The sequence below is a fragment of the Monodelphis domestica genome, chromosome 1 (assembly GCF_027887165.1).
Source record: "Monodelphis domestica isolate mMonDom1 chromosome 1, mMonDom1.pri, whole genome shotgun sequence".
Taxonomy (NCBI): Eukaryota; Metazoa; Chordata; class Mammalia; order Didelphimorphia; family Didelphidae; genus Monodelphis; species Monodelphis domestica.
In genome coordinates, this window is record NC_077227.1 from 73,519,187 (window position 1) to 73,535,475 (window position 16,289).

At 37.6% G+C, this 16,289-nt stretch overlaps 1 protein-coding gene across 2 annotated transcripts in view; it reads right to left on the bottom strand.

Annotated features, from left to right (window-relative positions):
- VSTM4 (V-set and transmembrane domain containing 4) overlaps positions 1 to 16,289 on the bottom strand; it is a 126,765-nt gene that overhangs the window by 20,650 nt on the left and 89,826 nt on the right. For both annotated transcript variants that reach the window (XM_056800757.1, XM_007478603.2), the window contains exon 7: positions 14,730 to 14,791. In XM_056800757.1, coding sequence (XP_056656735.1) covers positions 14,730 to 14,791 — 62 coding nt within the window. The remainder of the gene's footprint in view (positions 1 to 14,729; positions 14,792 to 16,289) is intronic.

A 16,289-nucleotide genomic window follows, 5' to 3' on the forward strand; every position in this document is an offset into this window, starting at 1 on the left:
AGTGATTCCTCCCGGCTCCAGGTCTGGTGCTCTCTACTGCATCACCTAGCTGCTCTAGTTGTAAAACTTTAGAAAAATTCAGTTAAGTCCCCTTATGTTCAATTACTGACATCCCCTTCAGTGGGGATAATAACATTTATCCTGACTATTTCAGAGTTGAATTGATCAAAAGAACACCAAGTAGTAAAGGAATGACCTGTCCTGGTCTGGAAGGACTGATGGTGAAAAAAGTATCTTTTTTGTCCATAGAAAATTAAATCAACAAACGTTTATTCCTCCTCTGACTTCCCCAAAACACACAACTGTGAGTGCCTGTCTTAAGTGCCTACTAGGTACCACATACTCTACATGGGGGACTACCATTGTAAAATGGAACATATAATTCTAGACACAAGCACCATTTCTCTCAGTTTTGTAAAACTTTTTTTCTTTGTTACAAATGATGGCTATATAGGCATAGGGTTAGAAGTGGAAAAAGACATAATGGGGGTGGAAACATGGTGTTTAATAAAAGAACATTATTGCTTTGATACTTCAAGAAACAAAAAGTAACAATATAGACTAGAAATAACTAGAAAATATTATAGAATTAAATAAACTACTTTAAGAATTTGAACTATTATCATCTCAACCTGGGGCCATTGTCAGCTGCTAATAATTTTTCATCTCATCATATGCTATAATGTAGAAATATTCAATCATAAGCCAAGCACTTCAGAGTGGTCCCCATTCTGACTCCTTCTCCCAACATACTTTGTAGGATATTAATTTTACTTATCTGTGTAACCACATTAGAATGTAAGCTGCTTGAGAACAACTTTTTTTTTCTTTGTATCGTCCAGTCCCTAGCACGGTGCTCTATACGTACAATGCACTAAAGAAATGATTATTGAATTAGAAAAAAAATTTAATGAGATTAAAATACTATTTTAACCTCCAATGGCTTTTTGGTCTACTAATATTGTCTAGCAATATTCTGTATTTTATAGAAAATTCGAGAAATGCCTCAGGCACTTGGAGATTAAATAACTTGACATAAGATCACACAGACACTGTATGTCAGAGAAAAGACTTGAAGTAGTACCTTGAATCCAAATTTTCATGACTCTGAGGCTTTACCCTACCCAAGACGCAGCACTGCTTCTCCTTTGTCAGATTTTGTAGCTTCCTAGAAATATGTCAAGCTGACATGGCAATGACTTCAGAGGTCCTAGCAGGTCTTCAGTGCCTAACCCAATGTATTTTCTAAGTACAGTGAGAGTCCAAAGTTCTTATGAGGTTTAGAGGAAATATAACCCCTCTCTGCTTCTGATTCCAAAACAGGGAAAAGCTTACCTCCCTGGCCACATCAGATCCTAAGAATCTTATCTCACCTTAGTAAAGTTTTCCCACTCAAAGGTCACAGTCTGCTCAGAGCCACTTGGTGCCATTCATGTGTGGCTTATGGAACCAAACTCTTTCTCTGTCTTTTTTTCTGACTCCTCCATCCAATGAGCCCCTCTTGAATCCTTATCCCTTCCAACATTTCAGCATCTATTCTTCGCCTCTCTGCCTCCCTCCCATCTATCGACATACATAACTCCCAGTGACAATAATGGGAAATGCATGTGTACCAAGGGGAGCATAGAATTTTTATCTCAACTGAAATGGTACCAATCTGATACGAGAAAGTTGTTGGGGTTTGTTTTTTGTTTTTTTTTTCCTCCCCCAAGGCTTTTACTCAGGGCGATGGATTGTGTGTGTGTATGCAATGGTGGTGATTTTTTTTCTTTTTAATTTTAAATCGAGATTATGTACATATTTTATGCAGGTTAATATATCCTTTTCATGTAAAATTTAACTGAAGCCAATTCTAACACATTAACGACAACAAGAGAAATTCTCCAGCTTATTATAAACATCCTTCAAGAAACCTGAAATGCATGTCCTTTGGAAATAATTTTGCCAGTATTTAGGTTATTATTAAAATCCTCTCAGAATACTAACACTAGTGTCTAATGTGCCTTAAAGCCCCCCTTTTTCTTCCTACTTATAATAGTGAAACTCTTTTCTGGTCCTGGTGGTACATTCTCTATGGCTAGAAGGTAGTGATTGAGGCGAAGAGATTTTTCCCATAACCCAAGCAAACTCTAAACTTGATGAGACAGCTCTATGTTATTCTCACTTTCCTGAGATCTAGGGCCACAACTGAACACAGACTCACTGTGGGGAATGATGAATTGAGCTCATTCTCATCTCTTTAACTCTCACAGACCAAATGAAAGCTCAAATTTCCTGTTGATGTTTGCTGAAATGTGAGGTGATCCTGGGAAAGGATGTATCTGCCACAGTATCAAAGATTTACAGAATCCTGTAACTGAAAAGAACCCCTAGGGTTCACCTAGTTCAGCTTCCTGGTACCAGGTGGGTTACACCATACATACAAAAGCCATACAAGAGAAGTCATTTTCTGTAATGTTGCTGATTTCTAAAGATGAAGATCTATACAAGCTTTTTGAAGCCAATTAGCAGTGTTACGGGCTCTTTGGGTAAAAACAATTTTTCCTGGTATCTAACTGAACTCTTGCTGCAAGATAAGGCTCACTTCTTTGTGCTTGGTGAAAGTAGAGGCAGAGGAGTATAGTAACATAAGTTTTAACGAACGTCCCTATTTTTAGAAATCAGTGTTATCTATAGATGGGACCCTATGTGAAAAAATAAATCTTATACCTTATTAATATTGAAAAAATGAGTAAGATAACATCAGTAATTATCACTCTCTTTACCTATTCTCCTAATTATAAAAAATCTTTGGGGGTCATCTAGAGAAACATGTATCAAGGGCATTCTCAATGAGGGTATGGGTAGGGAACAAGCTCACTTTCATAAGTGATATTCAACAATGGAACACATCTTTACTATATCATGATTTGTTGAAAGATGTAAAGAATATAAGATTCTATTGTGTTTATTGTTGTTGATTACCCCTGAAAAAGAATTCTATATAACAAAACATTCTCTGTTGTTCTGTTACAACAAAATGTTTCTGATCCATAAACCAAAATTATTCAGGATTCCTTGGAAGACAAAATAATGGAAATAATCCCATTTATCAACCATCTGATAACCAATATCAGATGAGCCAAAAAAAAAAAAAACCTGGGAGATGTACACATGGCAAAGGTGCTCATCACTCTAATTGATGTTCAGTTTGGAGAATAATTCCCTATGGATTGTGTGGTTCAATAGATGGATAACATTGTGCTGACTTGCAACAAGTGCTAGAATGTTGCAGAACCTCTTAGAAAAAAATCTGTAATTAAAATTAATTTTTAAATCCCAAATTTAAAAAAAATTAAGTTTGGTCCATACATCCACACAGGAACAACCAAGTAGTTGAAGAATGTTTAGCAACCAGATTTCCTCATGTATTTAGATAGACATCCTTTAGAACTTGCCCAATATTATGTATATCTGGGGAAAATAATCTACTCAGATTGCAAGTTGGGGCCACAGTTGAAGAGAGGGAAAAGAGCAAACTGGATATAAAGCCCCTTTACTGACCTCAACCTTCTAATGAAAGGAAATCATCCAGTTCATAATGAACATAAGAATATCTAGAATGAACAAGACGTTAATCAGATGGATTGGTAACAAGTGGAAACAGTTCTTTTCCTCTTTTCGAGATTCATGAACACTATAAAATCCAATTCAATAAATATTGATTAAGAACTTTTTCAGTTTAAGGTATTACGCTAGGAACTGGGGACACAAAGGTGTGTTTGTGTGCATGTGTGTGTGTGTGTTAAAAATGGCATTGTTCTTACCTTCTAGGAATTTATAATTTCATAGGGAGAGGGGAATAACATCATAGTGATTAAACATAACAAAAAGTTGAACATGAAACAGAAAAAGGAGAAATGTAGACAAATGACTCCAGAAAAATCTGAGGAAGGAAAAACACTTTCAGTTGTGAGATTAAGGACTGAGATGAAGAGGTGAGTTCCAGAGACAGGTTAATCTACATCTAACCATTTGTGTGTGTGTGTGTGTGTGTGTGTGTGTGTGTGTGTGTGTGTGTGTGTGTGTGCCATGGGCTCAGGAGTGTCCTGGCTCCAGCTTTTTTAAGTGATCATGATTACTCCTCAGAAATCAGCAAACACTACAAATTAGGGCTTGATTTATTGTTTTGTTTACTTTTGTGACTTAAGAAAACAATGAAGAAAAAGTTGGTAATGCAGATTACACTTAGAAGTGTGTTGTGCGTTCATTTTTTTCTCCAGAGACTTGGTTGCTAAGCACACTCTTGAACAGACCCTAGTGGCAGTCTGCTGAAATCTATGGATCCTTTCTGAGAATAATGTTTTTTAGTGCATAAGGTAAACTACACAAAATTACAAAGGAAATTGTTTTTAAATCTCACTACCAATTAAATAAAAACAAGTTCACACACCCTAAGTTAAGAATCCTTCACAGCGACAACTAATTTGCTTGGTGGGTAGAGAGCCAGGCCTGGAAATGGGACATCTGGGGTTCAAATCTGACCTCAGACACTTCCTAGCTTGTGATCCTGGGCAGGTTTCCTGACAGAATGATTCACTGGAGAAGGAAATGGCAAACCACTCCAGTATCCTTTCCTAGAAGACCCCATGGATGGCTGGTCCATGAAGCCACATAAAGATGGACAACAACATAGAGACCCTTAAATGACCAGTTATGGAATTTTTATTTCTTTTATGAGCAATAGGAAGCAACTGACGATTTTTGAGTTGGGGATATATATGTCCGATTGGTAAATTAATATTTATTTTGATGTGGAAGAAGTGGAGAGGAGAGAAATTAGAATGAAGGAGGCTATTTATTAACACATTCGAGGCCAAAGGAAGTCCCTGAATAGAAGAAGTGAAAGCAGTTTCTCCTCCATGTAGAATTGAGAAGATTGGCAACTAGATACAGGCAGTGTGTCGGGGTGGTGCGGGGAGGTAGAGGATGAATAGTCAAAGACTACTTCTGAGTTATGAACTTGAATTATAAGAGGATGATGAATTATGAATGAATTGTGTTAGGCATTTTAGTAGCAGCATTATATTGTTGACTCAATGCCTGACTTCCAACCTTTTATCATTCTAAACTAGTTTTCTACCTTGTGTCCAAGATAGCTTTTTAAAAATGGGCATTTATGGAATTTCTCCTTGGGTTTCTTTTTTTTTTTTGATAGGTATATAAAGAAAACAGGTCCAGTTGTGGCCTTCAGATAAGGGCCAATGGCAAGGCTTGCTCCAAAGTGTGCCAGGACACCTGGCCTATGATCCATATGTCTATGATGGACCATCTATTTAAATGGTCATTTGGGGTACCTTGCTTCTCTTCCAAGGTCTTAGCAATTTGACTCAATTCAATTCAACAAACATTTATCAAACTACCATTATGTCCAGTGCACTGTACCAGGTGCTATGAGATACTTTCAATTGGCTATGACTGAGGAAGGCTAGCATTTCCAATTCTATTGTATTATTTATAGGGCTTTGCTGGTAAATGATTAACAACTGGCTCTCTATGGGGGAAACCTATACACATTACACAATTTTAAGTTTAATTTGCATTATGAACATTTCTCCATCACTTTCTTAAGTCTCGACAATCAACAAGGCAATAAATCAAGCCCTAATTTGTAGTGTCTGTTGATTTCCAGGGTATAAATGCTCACTGGAAATACAACACTTTGTTTCTATTAGCCAGTTTGATCTGGCTCTAGTACACCCCTGAATTTGACTTCAAAAACATTTTCTTCCCCAATTCAGCTCCTCCCTCTATACAAAAACAGGCCAAAACCCCCAACAAATAAGGTGATGGGGAAAAGCAAAGTGGGAATGCCTGTCCTGCCCTTACCACTCTTATGGTGCACTAATGCTTATAATCAAGAGTCATCTTCCTGAGTTCAAATCTAACTTTGGACACTTCCTGGTCATGGCACTCATCAAGTCACTTAGCCCCATTTGCCTCAGTTTCTTCATCTGTAAAATGAGGTGGAAAAGGAAATAGCAAACCACTCTAATATTTTTGCCAAGAAAACCCCAAATGGGATCACAAAGAGTTGGACAGAATTATAATGACTAAATAGAAACTTTCTACTTACCTCTATTAAGATAAAAGATTGGGACAACAAGGTGGCTCAGTTGATTGATAGCTAAGCCTCCAGATGGATTAAAAACTGGATTCAGATACTTCCTAGCTGTGTGATGCTCAGCAAGTCACTTAACCCCAGGTGCCTTGCACTTACTGCTGGTCTATATTGGAACTGTTACTTAGTATTGATTCTGAGACAGAAGATTAGGATTGTTTTTCAAAATTATGATTTATGTCTGGAATATGTTTTAGACAATGTAGAACCCATTTCTTTAATTTTACAGATGATATAATTGAAAGTATTTGAGGTATCTGAAAGTATTGAAAGTATCTGAGGCAGCATTTGAACTCAGATCTTCCTAATTCTATCCCCTAGATATCTATACAGTGCTTATAACCCCAGCACAATGTCTGGCACACAGTATGCACTCAATAAATGTTTATTGACTACTGACTCTCCTCTCCCTCTGAGAATTGACTCTCAGTCAGCAAGCTGGGAGTAAGGCTTAAGAAGACAATATTCTTTAGTTCTTCTCGGATGGATAAACACTTCAAATGGCTTATGCTATAGATTTTAATGTACTCTATTGCAAATCTTTCTGGAAGGGCTTGGCCTGACTGCTCTGAGGGGACCTTCATCCAACCGAGCACCAGGAGGATTTGACAAGTTCATGATCATAATGATCAGGATGTCACTTGGCTGATGACTATAAGTCTCTCATCCCTTGCTTTCATAGTAGTGCCTAGACTTAAGCCAGTGCATATGAGTCAAACCCTTCTCTCTCTGAGATAAGCATGCTTTTATTGTAGATAGAGATACTGTGATACCAAAGTGCATTTCCCGAATAATAGTTTGTTTAAAAAAAAAACAAACAAAAACTTTCCTGTAAGTGGAGACAACACTATGGCCAGGATTCCCATCAGCATATGGAAATGCAGTGAGAGATATGTACTTGCTCTAGATGTTGCTGCTTTTAAATTTTATTATGGGGATATCAGGATATTCTATCCCCTCCACAAAATACAATGAAATCTGAGTTCCCATTACTTACAGGATTGTCCTGGGGATCATGCAAAGTGCCAGATAAATGGGGGTTCATTATTCACCCTTTGTTTATTCTTTAAACACTAGTTTTTCTGAGGGATGGTTTTGATTTGTTTTGTTTTTCGTGCAGGTAACTCAATATAATGAAAATAATTGTTTTTTTCTTCCTCACCCCAGAAACTCACTGAATTCATGACTGACCTTCCAAAAAAGTCAGCTTTATCCTTTCTGTAATTTGCCTCAAACCAGGAAAGTCATTATTGTTTCTTGAAAATATATAGGGGGGGAGGCAGATAGACCAAAATACTTTGATGTCTTAAGGAGAAAAAAAAAAGGAGGGAGGGAGGGAGGGAGGGAGGAAGGAAGGGAGGAAGGAAGGAAGGAAGGAAGGAAGGAAGGAAGGAAGGAAGGAAGGAAGGAAGGAAGGAAGGAAGGAAGGAGGGAAAGAATGAAGGGAGGGAGGGAGGGAGGAAGGAAAGAGGGAAGGAAGGAAGGAAGGGAGGAAGGAAGGAAGGAAGGAAGGAAGGAAGGAAGGAAGGAAGGAAGGAAGGAAGGAAGGAAGGAAGGAAGGGAGGGAGGGAGGGAGGGAGGGAGGGAAAGAGGAAGGAAAGAGGGATGGAAGTAAAGAGGGAAAGAAGGAAGGAAAGAGGGAAGGAAGGAACGAATGAAGGAAGGTAGGAAGGAAGGAAGGTAGGTAGGAAGGAAGGAAGGAAGGTAGGTAGGAAGGAAGGAAGGAAGGAAGGAAGGAAGGAAGGAAGGAAGAAAGGAAGGAAGGAAGGAAGGAAGGAAGGAAGGAAGGAAGGAAGCTTTGGAGAGAGGGATGGAGGAAAGGAAAGGACTTTGTCTGGAATTACAGAAACAACAGCTTCAGAATTTAGATGTGTATGAGTCTCCTATGTCATTGGACCATTAGGGTAATTGGGTTTCACTCTTTCCCACTTATCTGAGTTTAAAGGTCCCCACAGGTACTGCTATAGCAGTAGTCAGAGTTTGAGATTTGGATTTAGGAAGTCCTGAGTTTGAATTTCACCTCACACACTTAAATTTTCTCTGTGTTAGTTTCTCATCTATAAAATAAAAATATTAATAGTACCTACCTTCCAAGGTGTTTTGAGGATCAAATGAGATAACAGATAATAGTGCTTTGCACTTCAAAATAGAAGTTATTATTATTGCTGTTCTTAAACTTTTTGCTCATACTGGATTTCTTTTTATAACCTGCCATGTAATTGAACTTCTCTTACCCTTTTTTTACCTCTTGGTTTGGGATCCATTCTGAGATCTTTTTGCTTTCTTCATACTAAATCTTTCCTTAGAGTTTATTAAGAAGCCTCTTGAATTTATCCTTCTTGGATGCTGTGTTGAAGACCTGGAAACTACTCTCTTCTCCACTGCTCAAACTTACTTTTTGTTTCTAGCCTTTTGAAGATTCTGCATCAATTTTCTATGTATTTTCTATGGTACCAGCTCTTGCTACCACTCCTTACATGCTCAACCCACTGCAAAGCAGCCTGATAGTATCACATGAATCTCATCTCTCAAGATCTCCACTGGTGCCATAGAAAATTGATGTCATTCCATACTGTGTGTTCCAACACCTGGGAGAGGCCAAGTTGAATAGAACTGTAGTATTCTTTTTTAAGGGCCAACTGGGCAGTTGGGAGGGATCCTCTCCCCCCAATGAACAGTGGTCTCCCTTTACAAAGTCTAGGTGTGGATGTTGGTACCTTGTTTAAAGGACATAGCCAACTGCTATTTTTAGTCCGTGAGACTTCCTTCAAGAAGATTGGCTAGGATTCAAGATTTTGAACTATTATTAGAAGATCTGACCATCATTGTGTTCTGTCAAAAAAAAAAAAGTCCAGCTTATTTTTTTTGGACTTTCTTTTCACCTTCTGTGGTTCAGAAGATAGACTAGCCCCAGCAGAGTGGATGTATGTTCTAGGACACAGAGGAAAAGAAGAGTTTGAGGAAATTGGTGCATATATACATCCTACTAACCCAAGAAACTGACAATGGCTGCCTTTGGACAAAAATGCCTGGAGAATTACATAAACTTGCCAAAGATCTAAGAATAGGCTATCTCAGCCCAAGAGACTCCAGCCAATTAGGGCATTCTTTTTTTTTATTATTTAGAATATTTTTCATTGGTTATAACCCTAACCTTAACCCTAACCCTTCCCTCCCCACTCTCAGAACTGACAAGCAATTCCACTGGATTATATATGTATCACTGTTCAAAACCTATTTCCATATTATTCATATTTGCAATTGAGTGATCTTTTAATATCAAAACCCCAATCATATCCCCAATGAACCACACGATCGATCACATATTTTTCTTCTGTGTTTCTGGTCCCACAGTTCTTTCCCTGGATGTGGATAGTGTTCTTTCTCATAAGTCCCTCTGGATTGTCCTGGATCATTGCACTGCTGCTAGTAGAAAAGTCTATTACATTTGATTGTGCCATAATATATCAATGTCTGTGTACAATGTTCTCCTGGTTCTGCTCTTTTCACTCTGCATCAATTCCTGGAGGTCTTTCCAGTTCACATGGAATTTCTCCAGTTCATCATTCCTTTCAGCCCAATAGTATTCCTTCACCATCAGATACCACAATTTGTTCAACCATTCCCCAATCAATGGACATGACTTCATTTTTCAATTTTTAGCCACAACAAAGAGCATGGCTATGAATATTCTTGTACATGTATTTTTTCTTATTATCTCTTTGGGGTACAAACCCAGTAGTGGTATGGCTGGGTCAAAGGGCAGGCATTCTTTTAAAGTAATTAGGGCATTCTTGAAGAAGCACATGACTGATGTAGACATATGTTTGCTTATTTAGCTTTGAGTAGAGAATGTGTGGACAATGATTCTGAATAGTGTCTTTCTTAAGGAAAGAAGATTTATTGTCCACAGAGTTCCTGAATAACATCTTTTAGAAGATAATTATCCAAGTGGCCCCTAAAGCTAGAGGGACAATGAAGGGGATCTGTAACTTTGAGAATCAAGGAATTTAAACCTTGCTACTTTACCCCTACTTTTACAGTGAATTATTTGCACAGTGCAGGTTTGATAGAAAGAAGAATGTTTGTCCTGCTGCTCCCAGAGTACTTTTAACTTCTTAAAGTGTGCTTATATTCAAGTTGCTCTCTCTGCCACAAGTGTCTGCCCATTCCTGCTTGTCCTTCACTCAGGTGTCAAAGTGGTTTTCCAAAGGTGCCTTTCTGACCATATCATTCCCCTAATTCAATACAATTCCGAGGCCCCTATGACTTCCAGGATCAAATATAAAATTCTCAAAAAAATGCTCAGAGTCCTTCATAATCTAAGCCCCCTCCCCTACCTTTCAAGCCTTCTTATACATTATACCCACCCACATATGCATACATATTCTGTGATCCAAAGGCTTTCCTTAAACAAAGAACTTCCATCTCTCAACTCCAGGCATTTTCACTGGCTATCTTCCATGGAGTGAATGCTCTTCAACTTCATCTTTGCCTGGCTTCCTTCTATTCTCAGCTAATGTCCAGAAAAATCCCTCAGCTAAAATCAGACTTCTCCAGGTTATTGTGCCATAATAAATGGCAAACAAGATGATCACAAAAATGCCATAAGAGACATATGAAATTATGCAAAATTAGGTGAGCAGAATGAGGGGAATGTTATATATGGTAATAGCCAATAATATATGATGATCAGTTGTGAATGACTTAACTATTATTAGCAAGGCAAGGATCTAGGACAACTCCAAAAGACTCATGACAAAAACCCCAAGATATCCACCACCATAGAAGGAACAGATGAAATCCAACCATAAATTGAAACATGCCATTTTTTTATTTCTTCCATTAATTTTTGCCTTGAGTAAACAATATTTAACTTCTTCCTCAATGTGACAAACATGAGAATATCTATTAAATGATAATGTATGTACAATGGATATCATATTGTCTGCCTTCTTGGGGAGGGGGGAGAGGTGGAAAGGAGGGAACATGGATAGAAAAATATTGGAAAACAAATATTAAGAAATTGTGCTGGCACATAATATGGAAAAAATAAAATTTATGAAGAAAAAATACTTCTTCAATTAGTCTTTCCTAATACCTCTTAATTTTAGGCCCTTTATTCTGTTAATTATTTCCAAAATAGTCTTTCTATACTTTGTTTGTAAAGAGTTGTTTGTTGTCTCTTTCATTAGATTGTTAATTCCATAAAAGCAGACATCTCTTTTTCCTTTTCTTCATATCCCCAGGACTTAGTGTAGTATCTAGCACATAGTAGATGATTACTAATAAATATTTATCAACTCTAAACCATACTGTGGGTGTGAAGGGAGTCTGTGTATAAAAGAGGAACTTACTAGAATAAGAAAGGGTTGTCCTGATGAAAATCACCAGTTCAACATTTCCTTATAAGGAGAATTTATAGGCTACTTGAATGCTTTATGGGGTTTTTGTATCCCTATGCAATTCCATGAATGTTTTGTGTATATGCATTCCCTATAGCTATGGGCTATCCTACCCATATGCATTGTAACCTTGACTGCCTTTTTGGGAGCTAAGACTGTTATTCACATCTGAGAATATATAAGCAATAGTCATACCTAAGCAGCATTAGGAGAATTTCCTGTTATAAACTGAAGATGGATTCTACAAGCCAAAGTCTTCCCTTTTTGGGTCAACTCCCAAGAGCAAACTTTATCTGTTAGCACAAAGTTTTAGTGGTTCTGGGACTATGGGTATTAGACTAAGAAATAAGTATATAAGCCTGACATCCCAAGTGAAAAATGATGCATAAACCCCTAACAGCTGTAATCACACAGATATCATTACAGCATTTCTCTGTCCCCATCTATCAAGCCTCCAAAAATGGAAATGTCTTAGACTAATTTTTCTAGAGGTTCTGGCCAAGGTCTGTTAGAGCCAACAAGTAGGTACTGACTGTTGTTTCAGGAGACATCAAGACTTATTGATCTTAGAGGTAAATATTGACTAAGGTGAAACTAAGGTCAATACTTGTCTCTTGGAACAATAAGTCTTAATGTTCACTAAAACCTGCAGGCATGACACATAACAATGTTGTGTATTGTGAGTTTGACCCCAGAGTTCTTATTGGGAGTAGAGGCCCACAAGCATTGTCCCGGGCCTGACCAGTTCTTTCCAATCTAATTTGTCTTCACCAATGTACTTTGCTCTGCATAACTGACAAATTTCTGAAAGACTGCATGCAAACTAAATGTTTCTAAATAAAATGCCAATTAAAATGCACTGAGGGATTTCATGATGAAAGAAAATACATCAAAATAATTTTGTTAAATAAAGAATTCTTTTTAAAAAATTTTTATTGTTTCTTGATTTTTCATGAAATTATTAGTTTCTAGATGGTCAATTCTGGTTCTTAAGACCTGGTTTTCCTCTGTTAGTTTTTGGTTCTCCTTTTTCAATTGGCCCATTTCTCCTTGCATCACTTTCCTTTCTCCTTGTATCACTTTCATTTCTTCTTGCATCACTTTCATTTTTCTTCCTCACTTTTCCTCTGCCTCTCTTAATTGGTTTTTGAAGTCTTTTTGAGTTCTTACAGACTCTGTGTCCAATCCACATTTTTTCTTTTGCATGTTGCATGTGTTTCCATTGCTTTCCCTGTCCCCTTTTATGTCTATAACTTAATTTTTGTCTCCATAAAAATTTTTTAGAGTTAGGTGCTTTTTTGTTGTTTGCTCATTTTCCCTATCTTATTATAGGTAGGCTCTGTTTTCTGGGAAGTTGGGGTACCCTTTTAAACTTCAGTTCTTCCTTAATGCTATTTGCTGATTATTGTCTGGGTTGTTACTAGTTTACCAGATGGTCTGAAGGCTGAGAGCTCCAAGAGCCCCCATCTCCTTGCTGATTCAATTAACCCTCAGGATGCTGATAGATTTCCTCAGGCTATGGTGCAATCTTTTGAACTCACTCTGAATGTGATCAGGTCAAGGGCTAATCAAATTTTAGCCCCAGGCTTAGGCTCACTGTTTTAACCTCAAGGTGTTCTTGATTCAATCAGGCATACCCTTGATTGCCCTGTCCTAGAGCTCCATTCTTAGTTTTGGCAAAAAGATCAAGTGGGTGTGATCCCCCTGAGAACAGTGTCCTCACCCTAAACCCTGGATTATGTCCTCATCTGAAGCCCAGAATGGGATTCGTGGCTTCCTCTGGGCCCAAATGGATCGACTCCCTTCATCCCAGATTGCCTTGCGCTGGGACTCCAGTCTTTTCCACAGATTGAAATTTCAAGGGGTGTGAGTTGTCTTGGACCACTATTTGCCCAGGTAGGATCTCAGGGTCTGAATGTTAGTTAGAACTTAAATTTGGAACCTGGTAAGCACATGTGGGGTGGGGAAGCAGGGTTGTGATTTGCTCTTGGCTTGCTCTTCACTCCCTGCTATAGCTTCCTACTAACTCTGCTCCTCTCTCACCTCAGTTGCCCAGATGGTCTTTGTCTACATTTTGGGTTTTTCTTTTCTTGACGGTTGTTTCACTCTGTCTCCTTGTTGGTTCTTCCACTCCTGTATTCTTTTTGTGGCAATATTTTATTCTCAGTTGGAGAGGATTTTCATGGTGAAATAGAACTGCAGCCCTAGTTACTCCTCTATCTTGGCTCCACCCTCTGGGAGTATCTCTATTTTTTTTTTTAAATTTTAAGACTGAGTCTCTATCTCATCAATTCTAGAAAGTATAGGAGACACTCAAGGGCCTGATCTCACTACTTTTCAACATGGAAACTTTGACTGGCTCTACTTGTAAGCTTAGGCTGATTCATCCTTTCTTAGGCAACATGACAGCCTGATGCTCTTGGAGGCTCATCCTATGAATGCCAGATGTAATGTGCCTGCTGCATATCAGGACTTTTGAGCTTAAGAGATTTTCTAACCTCAGCCTCCCTGCTCTCTAGGATTATAGGAATGTACTACCATGCCCAGATAAAAAATGAATTTTTCATAACAAATAACTATTTGGAATCCTATGATCCCCTGATTTATCTTTCATGTAAATATTTTCATACATTGTCCTTACCTAAAGAGGCAAAGAGGTAAATAGAGGTAAAGTAATTAAAGTTTAAGCAAATATACCTGAAACTAGGATTATTATTTCTGAAAATGTGTTTTTGATACAAATCTTAAGTAGTTGGGAATCTGAGTAAATTCTATTTTAATATTCCATTCTTTCAAAGAGGTAAAAGCTAGCTTTACCTTAGATGGAGAGAGAAACAAAGACACAAGGAGACACAGAGAGAAAGAATGTGAATGTGTGAATATGTGTGAATAGGGAGCTAAATTCAGGGTCAGAATTCAAGCCTTGTGTCAGAAAGAATCCCATTTGGATATGAGACAGATGCTGTGACTCAGAAAACCAAGGAAATGTGACAAGGATCATATCAGAAGATAAGGGCAGCCACTGTCTTAGAAATGCAATGATGGAAAAAGAATAACTACCATTTTGATAATATTTCTAAGTTGATAAAGACACCATTTACTTCATTAAAAACACTCTGAGAGCTTGATGATAAAGATGAAAAATGAGAAATAACAATACTCACCAAGATAACTTTTCTTTGTGGTTTCAGCAACTTTGGTTTATGGAAAGCATTAGCTATTGGAGCTAGAGAAAGAAAGAAAAAAATAGTCTGTCAACCTCACTTAGGAGTTTGAGAAAACACAGTTATCACTCCAGACCATACCCTCCTTTGCTCTGATTGGACAAATATTCATAGGAACAAGTATGACTCTTTATTAAGCCATTGTATCCCTCAATCTGCCATTTCAGATGGTTTTATTATCCTAAAACATACAGGATACACCATCTTATCAACTTCTAAATTCAATATGGAAACTGTTTCCATAATGAACGTATACAATAAGGAAGGGAAGAGCAGAGATATACACATTGTGTACAAAAGAAATAAATTAGCATTTATGTCAGAATCATGCTGACAATTCAGCTTACAAATTTACAATTCAGTTTACAAGCAATCCTGTTTACAATCCATATATCACATTGTGAAAAAGGGAGGTTATGGTATGCTTTCTATAATCTCCCTTTTTCACAGTGGTGATATCTGGAAAGTGGGTTTCTCCTATCCTAACTTCAAATAGTACTAGCTCTGGAATTGACCAGGAGAGCATTTGTCTATCTACATCTTCATTTTTATTCAATCAGAATTCTAGTCTTTCCTCAGAATATACTGAAGGAAATAATATTGATAACTTTATCTAATAACTAAGAGCTTTAACAAAACACATAGAACTTAAAACTTTTCAAAATACTTTCACACACATAACTGATCTCCACAGAAATCCTCTGTAGAATGTCAAGCATATTATCCCATTTTGTTAAGTCAGATGTGATTCTATCAATATAAGGAACTTCTAGCATAAAAACTACCTTTCTTGATGCATATCAGCAACACATCTGTCTTAAAGACATGACTATGCCATAGAAATGTCAGAGAATCACAGAGGCACAAGCTTTAGAGATGCAAAGCCTCTTAGAAGCAACCCCCTCATTTTAAATACATGGAAAATGAACTACAGAGTGACTAAGTGACTACGCTCATGGGCTAGTAAATGCCTTATATAGATTTGAACCCAGGTCTTCCAAATTTCAAAGCCAGGCTTCTGTATATTAGGTCATGTTGTTTTGATTTTTTGTTTTAAGAATTAGAAAACTAGTGTTCTAGAAATTAAGCTAATTTTCCTTCATCACAAAATGAGTTAGGCTCAAAGCCAAACCTAAAGCTCAGGTGTCTTGTCTCCCTGAGTCCCAGAGTCTCTCCACAAAAACTAAGTGTAATATCTCTAACGCATTTGGTATGAGAAAAACACAGTATAATAAAATACAGAAGGCTAAGGCCACTTCAGACTTTTAAGTTCTGAAGTTTCCACCATCATGAAGTGGGAAAAGGCAAAAGCAAACTCAAGCAGCTCTCCAATATTCATTCAGCTTTTTAACTGCCTTTCTTCTTCCCTTTTGTTCATGTCCTTATTGATCTAATGGCTAGAATAAAGTTTAGGGACTGTCTAGGGATGATGTTGGTTCATTTGATAATTTTCTACTTTTTCTGACTGTTACATTACCATTATTACTCATTCAAGACCAA